The sequence below is a fragment of the Triticum aestivum genome, chromosome 4B, assembly GCF_018294505.1.
Source record: "Triticum aestivum cultivar Chinese Spring chromosome 4B, IWGSC CS RefSeq v2.1, whole genome shotgun sequence".
NCBI classification, from domain to species: Eukaryota; Viridiplantae; Streptophyta; class Magnoliopsida; order Poales; family Poaceae; genus Triticum; species Triticum aestivum.
Genome location: NC_057804.1, coordinates 506,401,629 through 506,424,539, shown reverse-complemented (window position 1 = coordinate 506,424,539; position 22,911 = coordinate 506,401,629). Strand labels below are relative to the sequence as shown.

Genomic DNA, 22,911 nt, shown 5'->3' with positions numbered 1-22,911 from the left:
TGGCGCCGGTCGGCCTTCCTCGGGATGCGGCCGCCATAGGAGGTGCCGAGGAGGGGGATCCTGCGGGTCTAGGCACGTGGCGGTGGAGCGGCGACGGGGAAGGGGGAGGGAGGTGCCGCTGGGGTTTGGGGTCTCGGGGCGGCGCCGGGAAGGAAAGGCAGGCCCTTGCGGCGGCAAGCGGGAGCATGGCGTGCTGGCGACGGCCAGAGAGCGGGGAAGGTTCCGACCGCAAATGCCCCGTTAATGTCCGTTAACCCGCGGCGGGCGACAGTTGGCCACTGTGGCACCTAGTTCATGGGCCCAACCGGTCAGATTCGTGCTTAGCGCAGGCGAAGCGAGCGATTTCACGACATGGTAGTTTTTGCCATGGATTAGAAAAAAAGTGGTAGTTTTTTGCACAAAATCGTAAAGTGGTAGTTTTGCGACACGTTTCCATGAAATGTGATAGTTTTTGGTTAAATACTCCAAAAAAGAGGACAGTGGGACCCGATAACTTCCGTATAAATGACATGGTAACTTCGATTGAGGGTGAAACAATTATTGAAACATCCCGCGGTAATTTATGTTTAAACACCACGGTAATTTTTGCATGGCAACCATGATAACTTAGGCACAAAACACCACAACAACTTTGACCTAAAGGAACAAAGTTGTCAAAAATGTACCCCGATAACTTTTGTATAAACATTATGGCAATCGGAAATTGTAATTTCCGAACGTTCTCGCCTTGTCGATAGATCCGAACGAGTTTGGCTCGAGCACTCCATCTTCGGCTCGCTTTCCAATTTTTAGCAAAAAAAATGACCCGCGATGGGATTCAATCCTTGCACCTGCAACATGCATTCTGCTATCGCTAACCAACCAAGCTAACTATTATCTATGATTAGGGATATGTTACATCTCCTTTTATCGTATCACTGCTCTTTTGCATGTACATCCAAGAAACTAGGGAAAAAAATGATGTGTGTGTGGGGTGCCTTTGGACTCGGACCTGAGTCTCTCATAACTAAGCTCTGCCCATTAATCAACTCACTTTTTTTTAGGTATTAACCAGCTCACTTAAATTACTTCTGCTGTCTTGCCCCTAATTTATGCTTTTAAATAGCCTGTTGGTTACAATAGGCAGTTTCCATATATAGTATTAAAAACGCTATTGTGTCTCTCCATTATAGTAGTATGTCTCGTTGTCTTGCTCCCATTTCTACCTTGTCCGAGGAATGTAAATAATGGGCTGGAAAATTAAGAGGATTGAAATGGGAGCACACAATCCTTGCTCCCATAATGGTAGCATGTTTCTCTCCATTTCAGGACCAAGAGCACGCAACTAATGCATGTCTCGGGCTCCTGGACTTGATAACTTAGGTACAGAAATCACGATAACTTTGCCCCGTGGCTAAAAGTTGTTGAAAACATAACCACCGACAACTTCTTTGTAAATAGCATGATAATATACACTTCCGGACTTGATAACTTAGAAATAAACACCACGATAACTTTCACGCGTGGAAAAAAGTTGTTGAAAACATACTCCGGTAACATCTGCGTAAATAACATGGTAATGTAGGCTTCCGGACCTGATAACTTAGGTACAAACACCACGATAATTTGACCCACGAAAAAAGTTGTTGAAAACATACTCTGATAACTTTTTTGTGTAAATAACATGAAAATATAGTCTCTCGGTCCTGATAACTTAGGTACAAACACCACGATAACTTTGACCCATGAATTTTTTTTGTTGAAAACATACAGCCGATAACTTCTTTGTAAATAGCATGATAATATACACTCCCGGACTTGATAACTTAGGTATAAACACCACGATAACTTTGACCCGTAGAAAAAAGTTATTGAAAACATACTCCGGTAACATCTGTGTAAATAACATGGTAATATAGGCTTCCAGACCTGATAACTTAGGTACAAACACTATGATAACTTTGACCCGTGAAAAAAAGTTATTGGAAACATACTCTGATAACGTTTTGTGTAAATAACATGATAATATAGGTTCATGGTCCTGATAATTTAGGTACAAACACCACGATAACTTTGACGTGAATTTTTTTTGTTGAAAACATACCACCGATAACTTCTCGTGTAAATAACATGAGCTGATAACATGAAAAAATGTTGTTAAAAATACCCCCCCTCCCCCAATAAATCATGTGTAAACAATATGATGATACACGCATATGAGAGCTGATAACTCATATACATATACCGCGGTAATTTTTTTACCGAGGAAATGAAAATTGTTGGAAAAGATGTCCCCGATAACTTTTGTGCAACATGGTAATATACACAACAAAGCTGATAACTCACTGCAAACATCATAATCATTTTTTGACCCCTAGGATAAAAGTTTGTTGAAAATATACCCCTGAAACTTTTGTGTAAATGACACGGTAACTTATGTATGGCAGACGTGATAACTCACGTGCCCGGATGTGGTAACTTTTGTTCCAAAACAAATTCATCAGAACATATCAACATGGGATCTAGTTTCGAAGATCTCGTCGAGACGATTTTTTTTGTGAAGACGGGTTTTCAATCGGGGCGACGGTTTGAGCTATAAAACATTTTGAAGTTTGAAAAAAAGAAAGAATTTAAGATGACATCAGCTTTTCGTTCTTTAGTGCATATATGCATGGAATTAGAGAGAGGAGTGCACGTGGAAGAAAAAATAGTCATTCTAATGCATGCATGTATATAATTAGAGTGAAGTAAGGATTGTTCTTGCCTATTGCTAAAATCCGAACGTTTGGTAGTTATAAAAGTCCTTTAAAGTTTGATGGAAACACATGGCCATATATATATATATATATATATATATATATATATATATATATATATATATATATATATATATATATATATACCAAAAAAACATCTTCACAACACCCATACATGTGAACCAAACTATGCAATGCAGTGCAACAGTTGGATCCATGAACCGCGTGGAAAGAGTCGCCAGAAACGTGTGTCGCTCTCGTGCCAGCTCCGCGCGCGCGCTGCGGTAAGCCGGCTCCAGGGCGCGGCTCCATGTGTCTCGTCCCCGGCCCCGCCCGGGCGTGCGTGCCATCTCCGATCTCTTCAACCGCACTCCTCCCCTCCCTCCCCCAGTCAACCTCGCCCCCCGCGCGCGCGCGCAACCCCAAAGCGCGGGGCGACAATGGCAATGGGGTGCTCCTCAAGACACACTAGCCAGCACCATCGGTCGAGCACCATAAATCCCAACCAAACCCACCCACTACTCTTCGTGTGCAGCAACGCTTCCGTGTCTTCCCCGTTTAACCCTTTCTTTCTCCCCGGCCAGTACGTAGGCTGAGAAACTGCTGGCCTCTCCGTAGCTAGCCTTGCTAGCTAGTGTGTGTGTGTGTGTGTGTGTGTGTGTACATACCTACCTGCAGGTTCCAAGAGAGAGGGCCGAGAGAGAGAGAGAGAGAGACATGGGTAGCTTGGGATCGGAGGTCGACCATGGCGGCAGGGAGATGTTCCATGGTCACGCCGACCCCGTCGTCGATGAGCTCAACAAGCTGGAGAATCTCCTCAGAGGTTTGATCCATCATCTAGCTAGCTACTTTGGCTTTGATCGAGCATACATATATGCACCACACAAGGCTGAGATCAGCTCGAAGTGCAACGGTGCATGTATGCATGGTGAACTGGGGCTTTGGCCATGCATATTAATTAATATGGGTACCATGTTGCCAAGCAAAAGAAGTGACTACGCAGTAGGCACCCATGCATATTCGAGTTGAATTAAGAGGCATGCAAGTGTTGTATTTTTGTTGGCGAAACCCTCCTGGGATCGGAGTAGGTTCTGGTTGAACCAAGCTTTACTTAGTTCCTGTGAGCAGGCATGCATGCGTGTGTGTTATGTTATTGATTGACGAAAACCTACGACATGGATGTTTGTATATTATCATGGTGCATATTTGCTAGTGTGGTTGTGTGTGAGCTAATTAATCAAGATACGTTTTTCTTAGTTATTTGTCTATCTCACTTTCAAGTATCTAATCCGAGAGGAAACTTGGTTTACAATATGTATCCAAAAAATGATCTCATAAATGCAGCAGTACACATATAGCTGTGGACGTGGGGTGTTGAACTTCTTAGTAAATAGGGAGCAAATAATATTTTGGCCCAAGTACCACCATATACTATAATATAACACATGATTAATTTACTTATGCAATACGTATTTTTGTAGGGAATATGTGATACGTATTGCTTTGTGACTTGTGACACACTATATGCTGCATGCTGAAAATGGTTTTAGAGAAATCGTGCATAAAACCAGCTTATTAATTGGCTACTACTCCCTCCGTCCGAAAATACTTGTCATCAAAATGAATAAAAAAAGATGTATCTAAAACTAAAATATTCTTGATGCAACTTAAAAAAATTACTTTACAAATTAACAGCAAATCAGGTTAAATTAAGTTCCATATCTTCTCAAAATAAAACATTTGTCTTTCTAAGACGTGCTCTTGGGTCTCGGCTTATCTGGCTTTTCTTCAGCCGGGACAAAATTAGACAGGGACCACCAAAAAGTAGGCTACAAGAAATTTGCCCAGATTCTAAGATACAAGTGTGACAAAACAATAGAATTACTAACATGCTTGCGGTTGGTAGGATGTCAGCATGACCGAGAATTAGTAATTTAGAAGGCATAGTTGGCAGGGTGCAGATTTTTGTTAGTACTGAAACTGCACTCTGCAGGTTAATAGTCACCAGATATTCAAGCCAGTCACTTGTGCCGACAGTACAGGGCGCTGTTCTGTTCTGTTACCTGTGTGAACTGTAAGGTGCACAGTGCTAAGTAATCTTGTTGCTTTTCGACTGCCATTCGATTTAAATGTGATAAACCTTTTTATTCTGAGCACAGGGCCGACTCGCATAACCTACATAACTTTTTTTGACAACTGAATGGACAAATCAAGTCTCCTGTTTCAAACTTTTCTGTTAATAGTGGATTCACCTAACATGTTTCTTAAGGAATTCCATGCCAAACTTGCAATAAATAGTACTCCAGCAGGCAATGTTTTTCACCAAGACTCCTTGTTCAAAGCTGTTACTGTCACCCGTCTCATTCAACCACTATATGCTGATTCAAATAACTTCTGTTTCACTCCGAACAAAAGGAGAAACAAACTAACTTTTTCGTCCAAAAGTGAAAGGAGCAATAATTACTTACTTTTTATTCTATAAGCTTTCCGAGGAGACTCTACACTCCCTAATGTTTTGCACCAAAATACTGTCTTTCTTCTAGAGAAGAATATTCGATGAAGATAAAAAGGAAATAAGATGCTGCACTTCGTTTTAAAACTTTGGTCATTTCCTGCAGAAAAGGAACGAGAACTAGGACACGCATACAGTGAAATAAAAGGTCTGAAGGTGACAGAAGCTCTGAAGGACAAGGCCATTGCTGAGGTATAATTTGCTTCACGGGTCAGCTTCCTTGAGTTGTTTACAAGTTAACTTGCACTCTGTTTCTTCTGAGCTTAAGTTAACTTGTACACTGCTAACTGGATGCAACCTGGACTTAACTTTACCTGACGTATGCATTCAGCTGAGCAAGGAGCTGAAGAAACAGGACGAGAAGCTGAGCATCCTGGAGAAGCAGCTTGAACAGAAGGTTGCTTAGTACTTACTTGCCTAGCTCATTTGATTTGACATCAAATCAACTACCTCCATTTTTCTTCCTTTTCCGGTTATTGACGGGTAAATTCAATTTGATATGACAGAATCTGGATGTGAAAAGGTTATGCAATGAGCGCAAGGAAGCGTTGTCTGCACAGTTCGCTGCTGAGGCATCGCTCAGGAGGATACACTCGGCCCAGAGAGATGAGGAAGTGGTTCCCTTTGATGCCATCATAGGGCCCCTGGAGTCTGACATCAAGAAGTACAAGCATGAGGTGCACAAATGTGATGTTCAATTCGGCACCATTTGAGCAGAGTGAGTAACAAGACCTGCATAGTTGCATATCATGCTTACCTGTGGCTGCTCCTTTGGTTTTTATCAGATTGCGGTGCTCCAGGATGACAAAAAGGCGCTCGAACGACACCTGAAGCTCAATGAGGCGGCGTTCGTTGAGGCTGGGGACATTCTGCGCAGCGCACTCGAGAGAGCGCTGATTGTAGAGGATGTCCAGAACCAGAATATTGAGCTGAGGAAACAGATGGAGATCTACCATGTATGTGCAGCCAACGATCCATTATCGACATGGCAGGCATACCTCATTTTTCTTATACAGAAAAACTTGCATAACTGAACCTTTTTTCTTGTTTGCCTGAACCTGCAGGAGGAGAACATGCTTTTGGAGAAGAGCAACAGGCAGAAGGTCCTGGAAATTGAGAAGCTCACCCACACCGTTGGTGAGCTTGAGGAGTCCATTCTTGCCAGCAGAGATGTTGCCAACGCTGTACACTTCTACCAGAACCAGGCTGCCAGATTGAATGTAAGTGAGATCGATGTAAGTGTTCAGAAGTTTGGGTCGATCCCATTCTGGTTTGTTTCATAACGATCTTTAAATTGTAGGAGGAGAAGAAGACGCTCGAGAGGGAGCTGGCTCGAGCTAAAGTCTATGTCAACCGTGTGGCAACAACAACAGCAAACGAATGGAAGGATGATGCTGATAAATTGATGCCAGTTAAGAGATGGCTGGAAGAACGAAGACTCCTGCAGGTACAGAAAAAAGGGAGTGAGCACATACATAATGCCGCTGCAATCCCATTATCTGAAGTTAAATATGTCATATCGATCATCCAGGGAGAGATACAACGGCTGCGCGACAAGATAGCGATAGCAGAGAGGTCTGCAAAGGTGGAAGCCCAACTTAATGTAAGAAATTCTGCGTGACTATCCTGAGCAACCATGAGCACTCAATTCTTACCTCGTTGTTTCAACTTTTATTGCTTTAATTCTTTCAAAGGATAAGCTCAAAAGGAGACTGAAATCATTGGAAGAGGACATGAGAAATGGTAAATTCAACACACCTGCCAGTGAGGCCAATAGGAAAGGCACTCCGAAAAGATCAACATCTCAACCAAGACAACCAAGCACACCCAGAATGTCACAGCAACTGGCTTCATTTGAAGGCATTGTTGACAAGAGAAGACCAACATCCCAACCAAGGGCGGCTGTGGGAGGGAAGGTGCTGAAGCAACCTAATTCAGACACCGAGCCTGCAGAGAAGACGAGAAACATTAAACAACCTGACAGCCCAAGAGCGATAACTGCTGCTGCTAGAAAGGAGCGTCCTGTGAGAAATCACCTGTGGGCGACAAGAAGTAAAGTGACCAGTGATGCTGGCAAAGAGAACAAGGAGCAGAATCCAAATTACAAGCCACATTCCAGCGCTCCACATGAGCAGGGACATGATGCCACAAAGCCACAAGCTGTAGTATTTGATGCGAATGAAGACTGTGGAGTTCAGCGCAGTGAACATCACAAAGACATGGATTTGGAGAACTTGGATGACAAAAAGGCGGATGCTTCGAATGCAGAGAGTACTCAGGATGACAACAGGGGAAACTAAGGAATTTCGTTTGCAAGAGGATGCAAAATACAAGGCTGAATAACAGTTATCATGTACTGGTAAGTGATCTCCTCTAGTGTTTGCAGGGACTCTGAGAAAATTATTTGCAGATATATTTTGTATTTTTAAACAATTCTATTACTATTTCTTGGAATTTTAAACAATTCTATTACTATTGCTTGACAATTATCAGAAAAAATTTAAGACTATGTTTCAAGGGATACAAAAAGGACCCGAAATACCTGAACTTCTTTGGATCTAAAATTTTCCATTTCTTTGTTTCATACAGGTGCAGCATGGCAATTTATTTCTAAGAACATGCGTGCCTCTCTGCAATTTTCTTCAACTTGGGAGATTGTTTGAACAACAAAACTAGCAGGCCATGTTGTTCTGTTTCTTTATTCTCTCTTGTACAGCAAAGCAATTTGTGCCTATAAAAAAACAAATGCAGTTTGTGGTGTTTTGAGGAAAGGCTGTTTAAAATAAGAATGTTGGTGCTAATGTAATGGTACTGGGAACAATACAAAGAGAAGGGATGCTTGTTTCTCTACTTTGATTTGAATCTATGCTCTATAACTATTATTGTTGTTTCCATTTTCCATCCCTTTATTCGTGTAAATGATCGATTCATCACTGTCCCTTATAAAAATGGATTTGAATGTATATTGTAGTCAGGGATTCTTGTGGAATTTCTCTGTTTCATACTACACCATTTTATTCAGAATATCTTCTAATTTATTTATTTAGAAAACTTCTTTCTTTTTGTTACAAACATCATGAAAATGAAAAGTGCTCATTGGCCAATTCTAACAGGACAGCGAGCATAGGAAACATGTAAACTCACAGATTAAGACTAGAAATTGTTGAAAAGCCAAATTCATATAAACATGTCTGAAAGCAGAAACTATGAGATGTGCCCATTTGGCAGAACGGGAGGGAAAATAGGAAACAATGAAATGGCTCTCTGGAGACAAAATGAGTACAGGGCAAACTAAAAGCAAGAACAAGATGAATCTTTCCCTTCCAATGATAATCAACATAATATATTTAACAGCGACAAATCACCGAAAGAATACACAGCAATGATATGAGAGATAGTTGTTTCAGGGAGAAAACACAAATTCACTAGTTAAGGTTTGCAAACAAACTCCTCTAGCAAGGACACATTGCTTCAGTACGAGTTCAGGCAAGCGCAGAGTTAAACATACGGAATATTATGTTCTGGCTTCATAGTTCTCAAAACTGACAGCGGTGCATCTAATGAATGGCAGTGATGTTGCTTTATGCACATAACACAACTGATTCTGAATAACATGTGTATACTGGAAAGAAAACCCAAGTCAAGTTGTGTTATTGCCTACTCCACCTTCCCCTTCCCGTTGGAATCATCACTCACTTGAGAAGATGCTGGCTGGTTAATACTTGCTTTAGCATTCGCTAAGAAGGTTGCATCAGGTTGTGGCTCTTGGCAAGGAGCCACCTTCATCGCGGAGTATATGTAGAAGCCAATCACAATATTAACTGATATGACAGCAAGGAACCCACTGGCCAGAGTTTGCGCTGAGGATGAAAGCTGACTAATACCTGACAAAGGAGCGAGATGTTGTTTCCTTGCAAACGTATGCACTTCACTTCCATAGAAACGATGAAGGACATCGTAACATGAAAGGAACAACAAACAAACCTGGAAAAATCCGGTGGTAGAACCCATACATAATTGCAACTGGGGCCATCCACATGAACATCGATGTAACAGCGAACTTAGTTATTACTCCAGACATTGCTTCTCCCAATGGAATACTGATACAAAGACAAGATGAAGAACACCATGAGTTTAACATACAGCTAAGTGCGGGGATACTAGGACAGATATGATCTTGTAAGACAGGTAGAACTATATAACAGAAGTATCGTGGTTTCCAGGGGTGCAAGCAGCACGCCACATATCCCGTACCCTATTAGTGCTAATTTTGCCGTCCACTACCACGCCAGTTGCATAGTTTTGCTGGAAAAGCAGGCCACTGCTTGCATCCCTATCAGTTGCAGTTATTGTGCTCAACATCCTACTCAAGCAAATTCATCTCATCTGCCAGCCAACATTGAGAGTTGACACTGGTAATTACCCAACCTTCACGGGTTCTACTCAAATCCAGCATTGTGAGTTAATTTTTTCAAATTTCATGCTTTTCTACTTCTTGGCAAAGCAATGTTTGGTTCTCTTCCTAGCCTAGATTTTGAGCAAGCCAAAGCTGGGCAAGTGAGGTTCAACTGTGCTTGTTTTGCCCATCAACTGCTACTTTGTTATAAACCAAAATTATACTCTCCTTGCAATTGCTTGTATTCCAACGATTAAATCTACCAAACATTAGGTCCCCGGAGAGGATTAATACGAAATACAAAATCATCCCATCAAATACGTAAGTAGAAGCTTCAGAGCCTTCGATCGACTATTAATCTTGGAGCGCACCAAACTGAAACTAGACTGGTCGAATTGGGTCCTTTATATCAGATAAATTGGCAGTAAAACTCCTCCGAAATACAAACTGTCACACGAACAGATCGAATTTTTTTGTAACACGCACGAATTAGCTACATATCAGCGCCGAACCAGATCTGTACTGGCATGGGACGAGGTGCCTTACCACTTTACCAGCTAGGCCGTAGATGAGCGACGAGCACCGAGCGCCGAGGAGGCCGCGGCCGCGCGCGAGACCCCCGCTCTGGTGAGGCGGAGGCGGCAGGACCGTGAAAATTGCAAATACAACACCACGTTTTTCTCTTCTTGTTTTTTTGACACACTTGTCTTTTTTTTTTGGGTGAAGACACTCATCTGTTTTTTTTATTTTTTTACTTTTGGTCTGTTCATAAAAAATCATAGTTGAAAGAACATAAGAAGCAATGAAAGTTACATCCTTGTCTGCAAACCACCTAACGACGACTACAACCACTGAAGCGAGCCAAAGACGCACTGTCATCATCGCTCCTTCCTCACTGGAGCTGGATAATTTTTGTTGTAATTGATAGTCTGAAAGTCGTTATGCTTAGGTCCTAAAGGACCAACACAGCAGAAAAGCAATCGCTGCCGATAAATAGAAGCGTCGATCAGAAGGATCCAACTAGCAGATACACGAACGCAGGCGAACGATGACTAGGTCCAAGCAGATCCACCGGAGACAAAAACCGACCGAATCCTATAAGATCCACCGAAGACACACCTTCACACGCCCTCCAACGATAATAGACGAACCACCGAGACAGGGGGCTAGGCGTGGAGAATCTTATTTCATCTTCAGAGAGCCGTCGCCGTCGCGTCTTTGAGCATGGCGGCATTCTTCTTCGAGTTTGTCTTCCGGGCTTCGACGCCCCTCGAGTTCGTTTGTTTGGACGTAGTCCGCGGAGCTTTGTTGTAGATTCCTGCCATTTTCTTGGGTGGCTAGGTTAGCGTTTTCGATTTGATGTTACGTGCTTCAAATCTATGCAAAAGTTCAACGGCGACGACTACGGCTCCAGTGCGCTCGTCCTTAGGGGCACATGCACGAAGACTCCCCAGCTTTCATCGACAAGGTCAAGCCGGCTTTGGTAGGGCAGCAGCGATATCGGCGCGCCGATGGCTCGTTATGCCAGTATTAATGGTCGTTTGGTGGCCTCGAAATCTCGATGCAATTTTTATTAAGTTTGAGATGCTTTGTACCTTCGGTGAACTTTTATAGTATATCTGACCCTTTTTGGAAAAGATGCCAACTATTTATAAAAAGCACATGCTAAAAATTCTTAAATTTAACTACATGGCAAAGAAAAGGTCATAGTAAAAAAAGAAGAAACCAACAAAAACGAATGCAGTGGTCCAAAATGGAGACAAGGAAAGATCATACATGGCATTGCATATTATAATTAAATAAGACGTACAAGGAATTTGCCATGCTTTATATTGTTTTCAAATACATAGAAATCACACACAGGAAATTGTTATGATAAAAAATAAATAAAATTGTCATGTTATTAAAAATAAATTTGTCATGTGAAAAAGTAGAAAAACATTTCTGAAATTGCCATGAATAAGTGATTAAATTTCCATGTGAGTATTACAAAAAGACTTAAAATTGACGTGTTTGGAAGGCAACAATGTTATTAATTTGCCATAGGACCAAGAGAAAATTTATGTAAAATTGGTCATGTGTACAAAGCAACTAGACATGTCAACATTACAGTAAATGTTTAAATTTGCAATTTGACAAGTTCAAAAAAATTAAAAAAGTCATGTACATTTTAATTTTTTTTGCCATGTATCTCGAACTAAAAATTGTATATTTTTGTCACATATCTCTATCTCTATCTCTACTACTTAAAAAGAACGTAAGGTTCCCATTTCACTTTTATTTCCACCCCCCATTCCTCCAACCTTTCATGTATATGATTATCAATCATCTTAATTTACTTACCTTCTGAATCAATTGCACTTTAATTTACTTATCAAACTTCTAATTAAAATATAAGATAATTCATGGTCAGAATTTGATGAACATTTATTTACACAATCCCATTATTATTGACAAGTAAATCACAAGCTAACGTGCTAGAATATTAATATCCCGTTGCAACGCAAGGGCATTTCAAGTAAAAAAAAAAGAGGAGAAACTAAGATCCAATACCAAGTCTCCCGGGTGGAGGCTTGAGGCACTAGCCAATGCAATGGACATGTATGTTTGGACTAGCAAAAGGGCCCGTGCGTTGCAACGGGAGAAAAAAATTCATAATTTCAAATGGTCATGATCACATTTCGTTGCATCACCGAGATACAATATCTCTCTCAATTTCTCGAAATCATGAACATTTTGAAATTATGAACAATTTGTTAAACTCATGCACACATTTGAAATCGCAAACAACATACTATTACAAATTTCTGAACATTTTCTACAATCAAGAACATTTTTTCAATTTATGAATATTTTTTGCTATTTACAAACATTTTTTAAAAATTGTGAACATTTTTAAGCAATTTTCCTGAACTGGCAAACATTCTATAATCGATGAAAATATTTAGAAATTGGGTGGAATAGTTATTGAATTTGACGAACTGTTTTTGATTTAGCGAACATTTTTGGAAATGCCCGTGCCTTGCAACGGAAAAAAACTATCAAGTTATACATGTGTGGTAGATATAAAAAAGTATGAATCAAATTCACAAAGTATATACAAATCATGTCATGATGCGATAAGACACTTTTAAAATGTAATTTCAAAAACGAACAATATGATGCTCATCAAGACTTGATTTTTTAAGGCGTCACAACAAAATATTTTGTGGCTGAGCAAACTGCATTGACGGACCCTGCCTGAGCTATACTGATAAATAAAGTGTCTCGTCTGGACTTAGCGTAGCGGTGTTTACCATAACCACTATTGTGATATGAAAATAAGCATAACTGTGTATGGAAGCAAAATAGACATTTAGTCATTTTAATATAGCTTACAAAAACAAACCCTTAGAAAGTTATGTCAATTTTGTTGGGTTCAGCGTTGTACAAAACACGGAAACCCTTTTTTACCCAACGCGAAGGACTAAATAAAATCATAAAACGAGCTATATAGATCTCCTAATAAAACCTTTATGGAACCTACAATTAGTTTTGTTCATTATTTACGGATGTGTTTTAATTTTTGTGAACATTTTCTAAAAGCTGATGGACATGATTTTTAAATTCCTGAATATGCTTTGAATATTGGCTCATTTAAAAAAATCATGAACATTTTTTATTTCATGAAATCATTAGAAATCGTGATTTGTTTATAATTTTTGAGCAATTTTTTAAGTCATGAACATTTTTTGATTTTTAGAATATTTTTTAAATTCACAAACAGTTTACCATTTTCCTACTTTTTTTCAGAACTCGCAATTGTTTGATATTTTGGAAATCCGAAATTAATTTTGAGATAAAAAACCAAAACAGAAATAAAAAAGTAAAAAGAAATAAAAAATAGGGGGCGCCATCAATCCGAAATTTATTTTTAGGGAAAAAACAAAATAGAAATAAAAAAAGATATAGAAAACAGGGGGCGCCACGACCCGCACATGGGCTGGCCCATTACTGCGCTTGGTAAAAAGAAAGAGAAAAAGCGTGAGAACCAGGGATCGATGCTCATGCATTGGTGCTATTATATCGTATCCACCTTTAATAACAGAACCTTGGAGCGATATTAGAAATTAAAAACGAATCGTTTTTGCCACTTACGGGTGGCATTGGTGGGTAATTATTGCCAACTTCGAGGGTTGTTTTTATGACGTACCATCAGAAGCGATGTGTGGTTTATTAGTAGGTAAAGATAGGATGGAGTTCGAGCCGCTTTTGTGTTCTACGAACGAGTTTAGAGCTAACGTGTCACCTCTTTCCCGCGCCAAGATTCGTGCAACGCATAAGGCGGTCAATGAGATATTTACGCGGGGTAGCGATATTTATGACATTCCCAATAACATTTTTTTAGATTAATAATAACATTTTTTTTGGAGAAATATTGTCTCAAAGGTTTGACTGGAGAAGAGATCCGATTTACCGTCCCCGTGCTTTCAGCAAACAAATCCATCCTAATCCGTTTGGGTCGTTCCATCTAATTTCCAGGTTCGATTGGCCGATCGCTGTCTCGCCGCTCTCGTGCAGTGCCGGTTGCAGTTGGTGCGTCCGCGATGGTGACGGCGAATCTGCAGCGTTCCCTCGCCGTGCCCCCTTCCATCAGGGCGTCTCCCTCGCCGACCGCCGGCGGCGCTGCCGTCGTGCAGGAAGGCAATGGCAGGGACCTGGACTCGGCGGAGCAACTGGTGCTCGACCTCTGCGACCCCGCGCTGCGCGAGCACGCCCTCTTGGTCATCTCTAAGGTTCCGTCACGTACACTGCCCTTCTAGGGTTTTAGCGCCTGCTAGCTATATCAATTTGATCAGCATGTTAGCAGCAGCAGCAGTACTGCAGCACTATGCGTAAGGGCATCATTACGGGAACAAATTTATTTGCTTATAGATTAGCTCAAGCACACTGTCAACTTTATATTGTGTCTACACTTATATAGCTGTAGAGTTGCTAGGGTATGAAAATCAGTTTATGCATTCATAGCCAATACGGTTGTTTTGATGAGCTAGTTTTATAAATCTTAACTTATTAACAAGTAGTTTATCAACGGCTCTTTTGTAGCTAATTCAGAACAATTATGCTCAACTTTCCCCTAAAAACTTATGCTGAACTAAGAACTTGCAGATTAATTGCATGCTCAGCCATTAACAGCTAATGCATTTTGCGAGGCAATACTATTTCTTATAAGTAAACCAGCCCAATAAATTTTTCCAGAAAAAGGAGATTTTTCAAGATGCGTTGGCCCCGCTGTTGTGGTACTCGTTTGGTACTATTGCTGCTCTACTAAAGGTATATATTTTTAATTCATTTGTCCTCTATGTTTATGGCATGCTTAAATTAAGAATAAAAAAAGAATGAGAAGCCTTGAGCCTACTTATTCTTAAAAAATATATTATGAATTGATGATCTGTTCCTGAAAATGTGTGTGTACTTTATTTCTTCTGTTATGTCCTTCAAACTTGCCGAGGTTTCAACTGAGCTTTCTAACTCGCTATATTTTGGCAATCTGGGAAACAAATACAGGAAATTGTGTCAATCTATCCTGCACTTGACCCTCCAACTTTATCACTAGGTGCATCAAACCGAGCCTGCAACGTACTTGCACTCTTTCAGGTACATTTTGATTTATTTATTTTAAGATAAGAGAAGTTCAGGATAAAGAAGAAAGTTTTGTTGTTGTCTCATACTAAGAAAAAGCACAACCGGAAAGTCCGTTCTGTTTTTAAGGTTCTAAGCTAAGAAACGCTGATCTTGGACTCATATATGAGCCAAATAACTAGAAGTTCACAATCAATTAAGGCCCTGTCCGGCAATGATCCACGGAGCGGAGCGCACGGAGCTCGGTTCTAACCGCTCTGTAAATTATAGCTGCATGCCACTCCGCTCCCAAGCGGAGTTGCAGAGCGGAGGGATGCCGAACAGGCCGTAAATATCTAAGTTCCTAAATTATTTATAAAAAGCATTCCATGTAGAGAACAAGCAAAAACTCACATATGTAAAATTCAGTAAAATTTGAAATCATTTATGATCTGGACTTACTTTAACATAGAAAATTCTGTGATTTTTCCTTGGCTCGCAGAATATCATTCGCTTAACAAGATTTATGTGTGTGATCTATTCTCTACATGCTTGGCTCTTTTTTTCTGAAAGTCATGCTATGTTTCTTCCCTAAATTATCATATTGGGTTCATATGAACCCAAAATCAGAAAATCTGCTCTGAGGATTGATCCCTTTAAGTTGGTTAAGTTGATGCTGTCGTTGATTTGTCTAAGTTTTATTTTTTGTCATTTTAAATCCTTTTGCAGTGTATTGCATCACACCCCAAGACAAGGATGCTTTTCTTGAACGGTAAACAAGCACATCCTTTAGCTTATAAAAGTTGTTGTACACTCTGGAAGTGCACTGCCTCCAACCCACACCCCAACTATCTGTAATGTTTTTTCTATATTATTCTTGCTGGCTATTCACTTACTCTCTTCGTTTTTTTTCAGCTAATATTCCAATCTTCATGTATCCCTTCATGGTCACGAAAACCAACACAAGACCTCTTGAGCACTTGCGGCTTGCCAGCTTGGGTGTTATAGGCGCTCTTGTCAAGGTAACCTTCATATGGAAGTTTACATGAATTAGTAAATTCATTATAATGTATATCCAACTCTGGATAGGAGTACTAATTATGTAATACCGCGTCAATGGATATTCATGTTGTTATTATTCCAAACTTGGCCGTTGGAACTAAAAAGATGGGCTTCCTTATGTGGAACGAAAACATAAGTAATCTTATAACTTGATTATAAGAGAAGGTGATGATTGTATCTGCATGTGTTCATCAATACTAGCTACTATGCAAGTGAAAATCTAACTGACTTACCCTGTGATACATGCAGACCGATGATCCTGGCGTTGTTGAGTTTCTGCTGAGAACTGAAATAATTCCTACATGCCTGTTTTGCATGGAGAACGGCGATGAGCTGTCAAAAACCGTATGTACCTAGCATCTCAGTCCTCACCTACAACAATCCTCATTTTCTGATCGCTCTATAGATCTAGCACCAGCAAAGGTGAAACTTCTTTAATGTTTTTTGTCTGAGGGGTATGTGGAACATTACACTACCATCAGTTCACATTTTCGGTCAGGTCTGGAATGTAAGCTAGACCGTAAATTATCCTTAGTATCTTGTCTGAAACCAGGCTTGTTCTAGTGGGATCCTAAAACCACCTTACAGTTCATAAACCCAATGGATGGATTCGTAAGAGACCTCAGCAAGTTCTTTGGTAATCCAGCAACTATTCTTGCTGCTAATTTCAGTATCTGGCGATTATAAGGTTTTGTCAGTTACCACTCGAACCTGACGATTTATAACGTTGTCGAAATGTAAATATGCCAACTTTGTTCTGACATCTCTCCCTGTATAAACCACACAAATTGAACATGAACTTAAGATTTGTTCAGGCTTTCTAGGTGGAGTTCAAAGTTGAATTCTAGGGAACAAGGTTATACTTCTAAACAAGCACCGCCGTCAAGTTCAGTTACACTGATTTAGTGAAGTTTATACGCAGGTGGCTACCTTCATTGTCCGAAGGATTATCTGTGATGATCTTGGATTGCGTTACATCTGCACCAACGCTGAGCGTCTGCTTGCTGTGGTCCAGGTTTTAGCGCAGATGGTAAATTCTGAGTATCAGCTTGCTGTGGCCTCTGTTCAGCGTTATCCTGCAAAGTTGCTCAAGCACGTTATCCGGTGTTTTCACGGGTTATCAGCTGATGCCAGGTTCGTGCTTCCATCTGTGTGTTACATGATGATTCTGCGTCTATCTTTGATTCACATGCACCAATTTTATCCTTTGCCAATTATGCACAGGGCATGCGCTGCATTGCAAATCATCCTCCCTGACGTGCTGAAAGATGGGAAGGTTGATACGTACCTTGTGGTGAGTCATGTTAACCTGTTGGACATTAACTTTCCATTATCATCACAAAAATGACAAGCCTGGAGTTGCCATCATATATATATATATATATATATATATATATATATATATAGTACCACATGCTAGTATATGAGACATGTGGGGTAACTACCACCGGGTGGTAGGATGGATTTTCCATATATATATATATATTGACTGCAAAAATTTGAAAAATATATGTTGTGACAAACACAGGATGACCTTGCAACAAGGCGCTGCCTCCAGCAACTGCTGCATAATGTGAAAGTGGGAGGCATGGGAGGAGCTCCTCGGCCAGGCCTGGATCACATGATGGGGATTCTAACAATTTAGCTAGCTGTTGCAATCCACAGTAATGATACCTTATATTCTGTGAGTTGCAAGTAGGTTTTTGCCATGTCAGATCAACATTTTTAAGAAGAAAAGAAAGGGGACTTAGTCATGCTCCAATGCTCGTCCCTTTTATCTATGCGGAGCCCTTCAATTCTGAGCAAGGCATGTATATCTAATTTAGGCAGCATTACATACTCGTGAACATTAGAAGTATAGTCCCTAGAAATTAAAGTACGATCGCTCGTTCCTTCTGAAACTTCTTGGCCGCGCGGTTTTGGCCCCAAGTGAATCACTCGGCTTGCTCTGCTTCTTTCTACGGCAAGCACGCGAGTGTTGATTAATTGCTCACCTGGGGATCAGTTCTGGCATGCCCGTGGGCTATGTCAAGGGGATCCCATGTCTCCCTCATGTTCGTAGTGGTTATGGATAGTGGCGGAGCCAGGAAAAAATTATCAGGGGGGCCGAGTGATGCTAAAACTGATCGGGGAGGGCCGAATCCTAGAAAAATGAGTTTTTGGCAGCAAATAACCAGTAATTATGTACTGTTTATATGAAGATTAGCTTGAAATCCTGGTTGTTAGGGGGGGCCAGGCCCCTGCTGGTCCCCCCCTGTCTCCGCCACTGGTTATGGATGTTTTGACGGCCTTGTTCAGGAAGTCGAAGATGCGCAGCTGTTTGATTCTTTTGTGCCTTGGGGTATTGGAGTATTAATCTACCGGTGAGGAGACCTTATCTTTCCTGTTACCATTTGGGTTAATTTTGATCCAGTTATCTGATTGCTACCGATATGCCGGTGGACTGATTCTGAGGTTTGCTACCACGTTGGTGATTACTGATTAGTGATGGAGAAATCTTATTGCTAATGATAGCTCGGTGTTTCCAGGAATTAATGAAAAGTAGTGGCTGCACCCAAGTTCATTGCACCCTCGGTGAACAAAAATATAAAAAAATAGCAAAAACTCTGAATTAAAGGCGAAACTAAAACTAAAAATATGTATCTAGGAGTAAAATGGATTTTCTTTTCCTTCACAAAATGGTTCATCATGCAAACAAATGACAAAGGTTCATATAATTACTTGTCAGTAACAACGCGGCAAGTGTTGTAAAAGCAACCTCATCAGCAGATTTTATTGTGTGGATCCGCTTCGAGCAAGTTTGTCAAGGTTCGTAGATCACCATGAATGATTGGCGCGAGTTTTGCATAAAGTTAGCTCAATGGGAATGAGCTGAGCTCTAAATGACTTCGGGGCTACATGCATAGCCTCTCCAACAAAGACGTAGAGACCAACGACTCGGAAGTTTGGGATAATTAGCGGGCTACGAGCAGAGGAGTTCTGGAGCCTTTGGCGCGGTCAGGCATGAGGCAACGTTTGTCCATCTTTGCAGATGACGTGGTGGTCTTGATCAAGCCTAGGATGGTGGAACTTGAGGTGTGTAAGAACATCTTGGAGATGTTTGGGGAGGCGTCACACCTACGAATAAACAAGGTGAAATCGGCGGCCCTCCCAATAAGATGCAATGATCAGGAAATCACTATGGCTTGTGGGCAACTGGGATGCCCGAGAGGCTCCTTTCCAATCAAGTACCTTGGGCTGCCATTGTCTTTGAGAAAGCAATCCGCAGCGCAGTTGCAGTACCTAGTTGATCAAATGGCAAACTGCCTACCCAAGTGGAAAGCGGCTCTAATGCCGAAGAGCGGACGACTTACCTTGGTGCAGTCAGTGCTTTGCGCCATGCCCATTCATGCCATGATGGCTCTGGATCTACCGATGAAGACTATTACTGCGATGAACAAGGTGTGCAGAGGGTTTCTCTGGTGCAGAAGGGCTGCCGCAAACGGTGGCAACTGTGCGGTCGCCTAGGATTCGGTTTGTATGCCGAAGTGGGCTGGTGGTCTAGGGATACTGAACCTCAGATGGCTAAGTGTGGCAATGCAAGCTAGGTGGCCATGGCTCCAAAGGGTGGACACAAGTAGACCATGGAGTGAATTCAAAATAAATGTCCCTAAGGAAGCGAAGCTACTTTTCCAGGCCGCGACGATGAGTAAAGCATATTGCAGCCTCAATACATTATTCTTGGAGGATCGGTGGATAGACGGTATGAGGGTGCAGGAGATTGCTCCAAAGATCTACGACAGGATCCCAGCACAGATAAGATCAACGAGGATGGTTGCTCCGGCCATCGAAAATGGGTCTTGGGCCGCGGACGTAGGCCCTGACCTTGTGGGTGAGGCACTACAGGAATTTCTCGCGCTATGGATAAGAGTCAACACCTGGGAGCCAGAAGTGGACATGTCGGACTCGATCTCTTGGGCATGGGAGACCAACGGCCACTACTCGATGAGGTCGGCATATGCCGCTAGGTTCTATGGATGGACGGTGGGACCCATGTCAGAGTTGACTTGGAAGTCTCGGGCACCAACTACATGCATATTTTTTACATGGCTCGCACTTAATGATAGATGTTGGACATTGGATTGTCTTGCACGAAGAGGACTATCAGACCAAGACGCTTGCCCCTTATGCGACCAGGAGGATGAAACTATAAATCATGTTCTACTAACGTGTGTGTTTGCTAGATCAACATGGGCGGTGATTTGCGAGGCCTTGGGCAAGCTGGAGTGGACACCGACAGCACAAGATTCCATTCACCAATGGCTAGATGGCAAGCAAGCGTCGAGCAACTTGCGGAAGAAGGATCTCCACACGATTTTTGTACTAACAATGTGGGAGTTGTGGAAGCATCAGAATGCTATTGTGTTTGACGGGGCCTCGCCCTTGATGGTCTGAAGGAAGGGTATGGTCGATAGCCGGCAAGTTTAAAGGGAACATTGACCCCTTCTTCCTTAGACTAGAGCGGTGGACGAGTAGCGAGGAGTAGTGTTGCAACGAGATCTTTGTAAATTCGTGGTGGAGGCATTCCTTGTTTTATTTCTTTAATATACTATAATATACACACTCGTGCATACTTGAGAAAAAAATTATGTTGTATTTGATCTAGGCTCTTTACTTATTTGTTCTTCTTTGGTGCTAGAGCTATCTAATTTGCTTGTTGCCTCAGTTTTAGTTGCTCCACTATTGTGAAGATTAAAGTTTGACAATCTCTTACCAGCCTCTTCTAACTCATAGACCTTAGATCTTTCAAGCCATTAGTAGTGTGGGGGTCAACGATAGCTAGCGTGACTTAGAGGTAAGTGCATCTCCAACGCTGACTCCCAAATCGGACACCGCATTTGTCCGCGGAAGGGGAGTAGGGGGGGGGGCAATCCGCGGACACGGGTGTGGGAGGCGGTCATCCAAAGTTGTCCGTATATGTCTGATTACATTTCGGAAGAATTGTAATGAAAATGAACTAATTTGGTGCATATTCAAACGCACCGGACGATTTTCTTCATACTTGTATATTTTTATATAAAATCAAATGCTTTTCATATAAACCAGAGTAAATTCATTACATTTAGACATATTCAACTAGACCGGACTCCAAACCTAGCCTAAAATGACCGTCGACGCCTGTTCCTCGTCTTCGGACGACCATGGGCCCCGGAAAATGAAGCTCCGCCTCCCCCGCAGTCGTGAGCCCCGGGAACTGAAGCTATCCACCTCCACGTCACCGGCAAGTGACTAATTGGCCAGGATGTTGAGCTCGCCAAGCTTGGGTTCAACGTGAGGGTAGGAATAGTGGCCTTCATGGGATGCAAGTATCGGCGACCTCCCATGCGCTACTCTTCTTCACTGCCGGCGGCGCCTGCACACGTGACGGCTTCGTGGTCGTGACAGCGAGGCGCGCCCAAGCTCGCGACCACATATTCGTCCTCACTATTGCCGAAAACCTCATCCGCTGCCTCGCCGAACTCCCTGTAGGTAGCTTCTAACTTCGCCTAACGTTGGCGTTGCGGCGGATGTCGTGGATGGTGAGATAGGTGTCCACGTCCGATGCGATCACCGTGCCGGCGGCGAGTTGTTCCTCCGCGCGCTGATGCTTGACGAGGAGGCGGAGGTTGTACTCCTGGTCAGATCTCGCCTGCCGGAACAAGGCATGCCGCTCAGCCAACAACATTTCGGTGTTGTGAGCACGGGCCTCGTGCATGGTGATGCTGGCATGGACCGGGGAGGACGGTGCACTAACTCGTCGTCGACCACGTCCTTAGTCGGCAGAGCCGGCCTCCGTTTGCCTACCGGCCTGCCAGTCGGCAGCAATGGCGGCGATCTCCTGTTTCTGCTCAAATGAGATGCTATCCCAAACGGCTTTGGAGCTCGAGGAGGCCATGGCGGGTTGGTGCAGAGAGGAGGAAGGGAGCAGAGGATGATGAATGCGGCTTTTTGATGAGAGGGTTACATATATAACTTTTTTGATGACTAGCACATATGCCCGTGCGTTGCAACGTGAGAGATATTTTTTTGAGAAGCAACGAGAGAGATAAATTATGTGTTCACCAAAAACGTTATCCAAAGTGGTGGGGCGACAGAGCGAGGAGTTGCGGTATTCTCGTGAGTCATGTTTGTCCCGCGAGATGTTGATAGTGGTGGCATTAGTCGGCATGGCGGCGACCACCCAACTCATGTTTTTTCCTTCAGGTTCACCTCTGTATCGGGGTTCTGGATGTCTCCTCATTTGGTAGCTGCGCGGCGACCTTCAGGGCAGGGTTGCTTCGACCACTCTCTCTTAAGACAACGTAACCAGATGGATTACTAATTGCAATGCATGAATCCTGTTTTATTAGCATAATCCACGCATAACTAGGTAGTCCCTTCTTTATCACAGTTAATTCTCTTTAATTATTTCAGTGCTTGCCCATAGTTCTTCTTAATTAGAGCCAAACCAGCACATTCTCTTTTTATTGGCATGTGCCCATAATATATTTCAATTATAGCAAACAAGCATATTCTCTTTTATCGTCAAATAGCGCGTGGGACGCATAACAGGTCACGTCTGGGCCGGCCCATTGGCAGGCACCAAA

General features: G+C 42.2%; 3 protein-coding genes across 6 annotated transcripts; 2 read left to right on the top strand and 1 right to left on the bottom strand.

The window, feature by feature from the left end:
* Positions 1–3,250: 3,250 nt before the first annotated feature.
* On the top strand, positions 3,251–8,097 carry LOC123092965 (microtubule-associated protein 70-4). 3 transcript variants are annotated; one of them, XM_044514830.1, is made up of 10 exons: positions 3,255–3,558; positions 5,354–5,439; positions 5,579–5,644; positions 5,754–5,924; positions 6,033–6,203; positions 6,312–6,482; positions 6,548–6,694; positions 6,779–6,850; positions 6,942–7,606; positions 7,837–8,097. In XM_044514830.1, the coding sequence occupies exons 1-9, from the start codon at positions 3,453–3,455 to the stop codon at positions 7,545–7,547; spliced, it is 1,596 nt and encodes a 531-aa protein (XP_044370765.1). In that variant the 5' UTR covers positions 3,255–3,452; the 3' UTR covers positions 7,548–7,606; positions 7,837–8,097. The 3 variants fall into 3 exon arrangements, with proteins under 3 accessions (XP_044370766.1, XP_044370765.1, XP_044370767.1); XM_044514832.1 differs by having other exon boundaries at positions 3,257–3,558; positions 6,312–6,467; XM_044514831.1 differs by lacking the exon at positions 7,837–8,097 and having other exon boundaries at positions 3,251–3,558; positions 6,942–7,608.
* A 706-nt stretch (positions 8,098–8,803) lies between these two features.
* LOC123092966 (uncharacterized) lies at positions 8,804–10,322 on the bottom strand. Its single transcript, XM_044514834.1, has 3 exons — positions 10,190–10,322; positions 9,232–9,347; positions 8,804–9,131 (listed from the first exon to the last, which is right to left on the bottom strand). Exons 2-3 carry the CDS (start codon positions 9,326–9,328, stop codon positions 8,905–8,907), a joined length of 324 nt encoding a protein of 107 aa, XP_044370769.1. The 5' UTR covers positions 9,329–9,347; positions 10,190–10,322; the 3' UTR covers positions 8,804–8,904.
* Positions 10,323–14,088: 3,766 nt separating this feature from the next.
* LOC123095058 (cell differentiation protein rcd1) lies at positions 14,089–18,168 on the top strand. Of its 2 annotated transcripts, none has more exons than XM_044516887.1 (9): positions 14,089–14,418; positions 14,882–14,956; positions 15,191–15,280; positions 15,974–16,016; positions 16,160–16,266; positions 16,556–16,651; positions 17,322–17,440; positions 17,531–17,600; positions 17,835–18,168. In XM_044516887.1, exons 1-9 carry the CDS (start codon positions 14,230–14,232, stop codon positions 17,949–17,951), a joined length of 906 nt encoding a protein of 301 aa, XP_044372822.1. In that variant the 5' UTR covers positions 14,089–14,229; the 3' UTR covers positions 17,952–18,168. The 2 variants fall into 2 exon arrangements, with proteins under 2 accessions (XP_044372822.1, XP_044372821.1); XM_044516886.1 differs by having other exon boundaries at positions 17,229–17,440.
* The last annotated feature ends 4,743 nt before the right edge of the window (positions 18,169–22,911 follow it).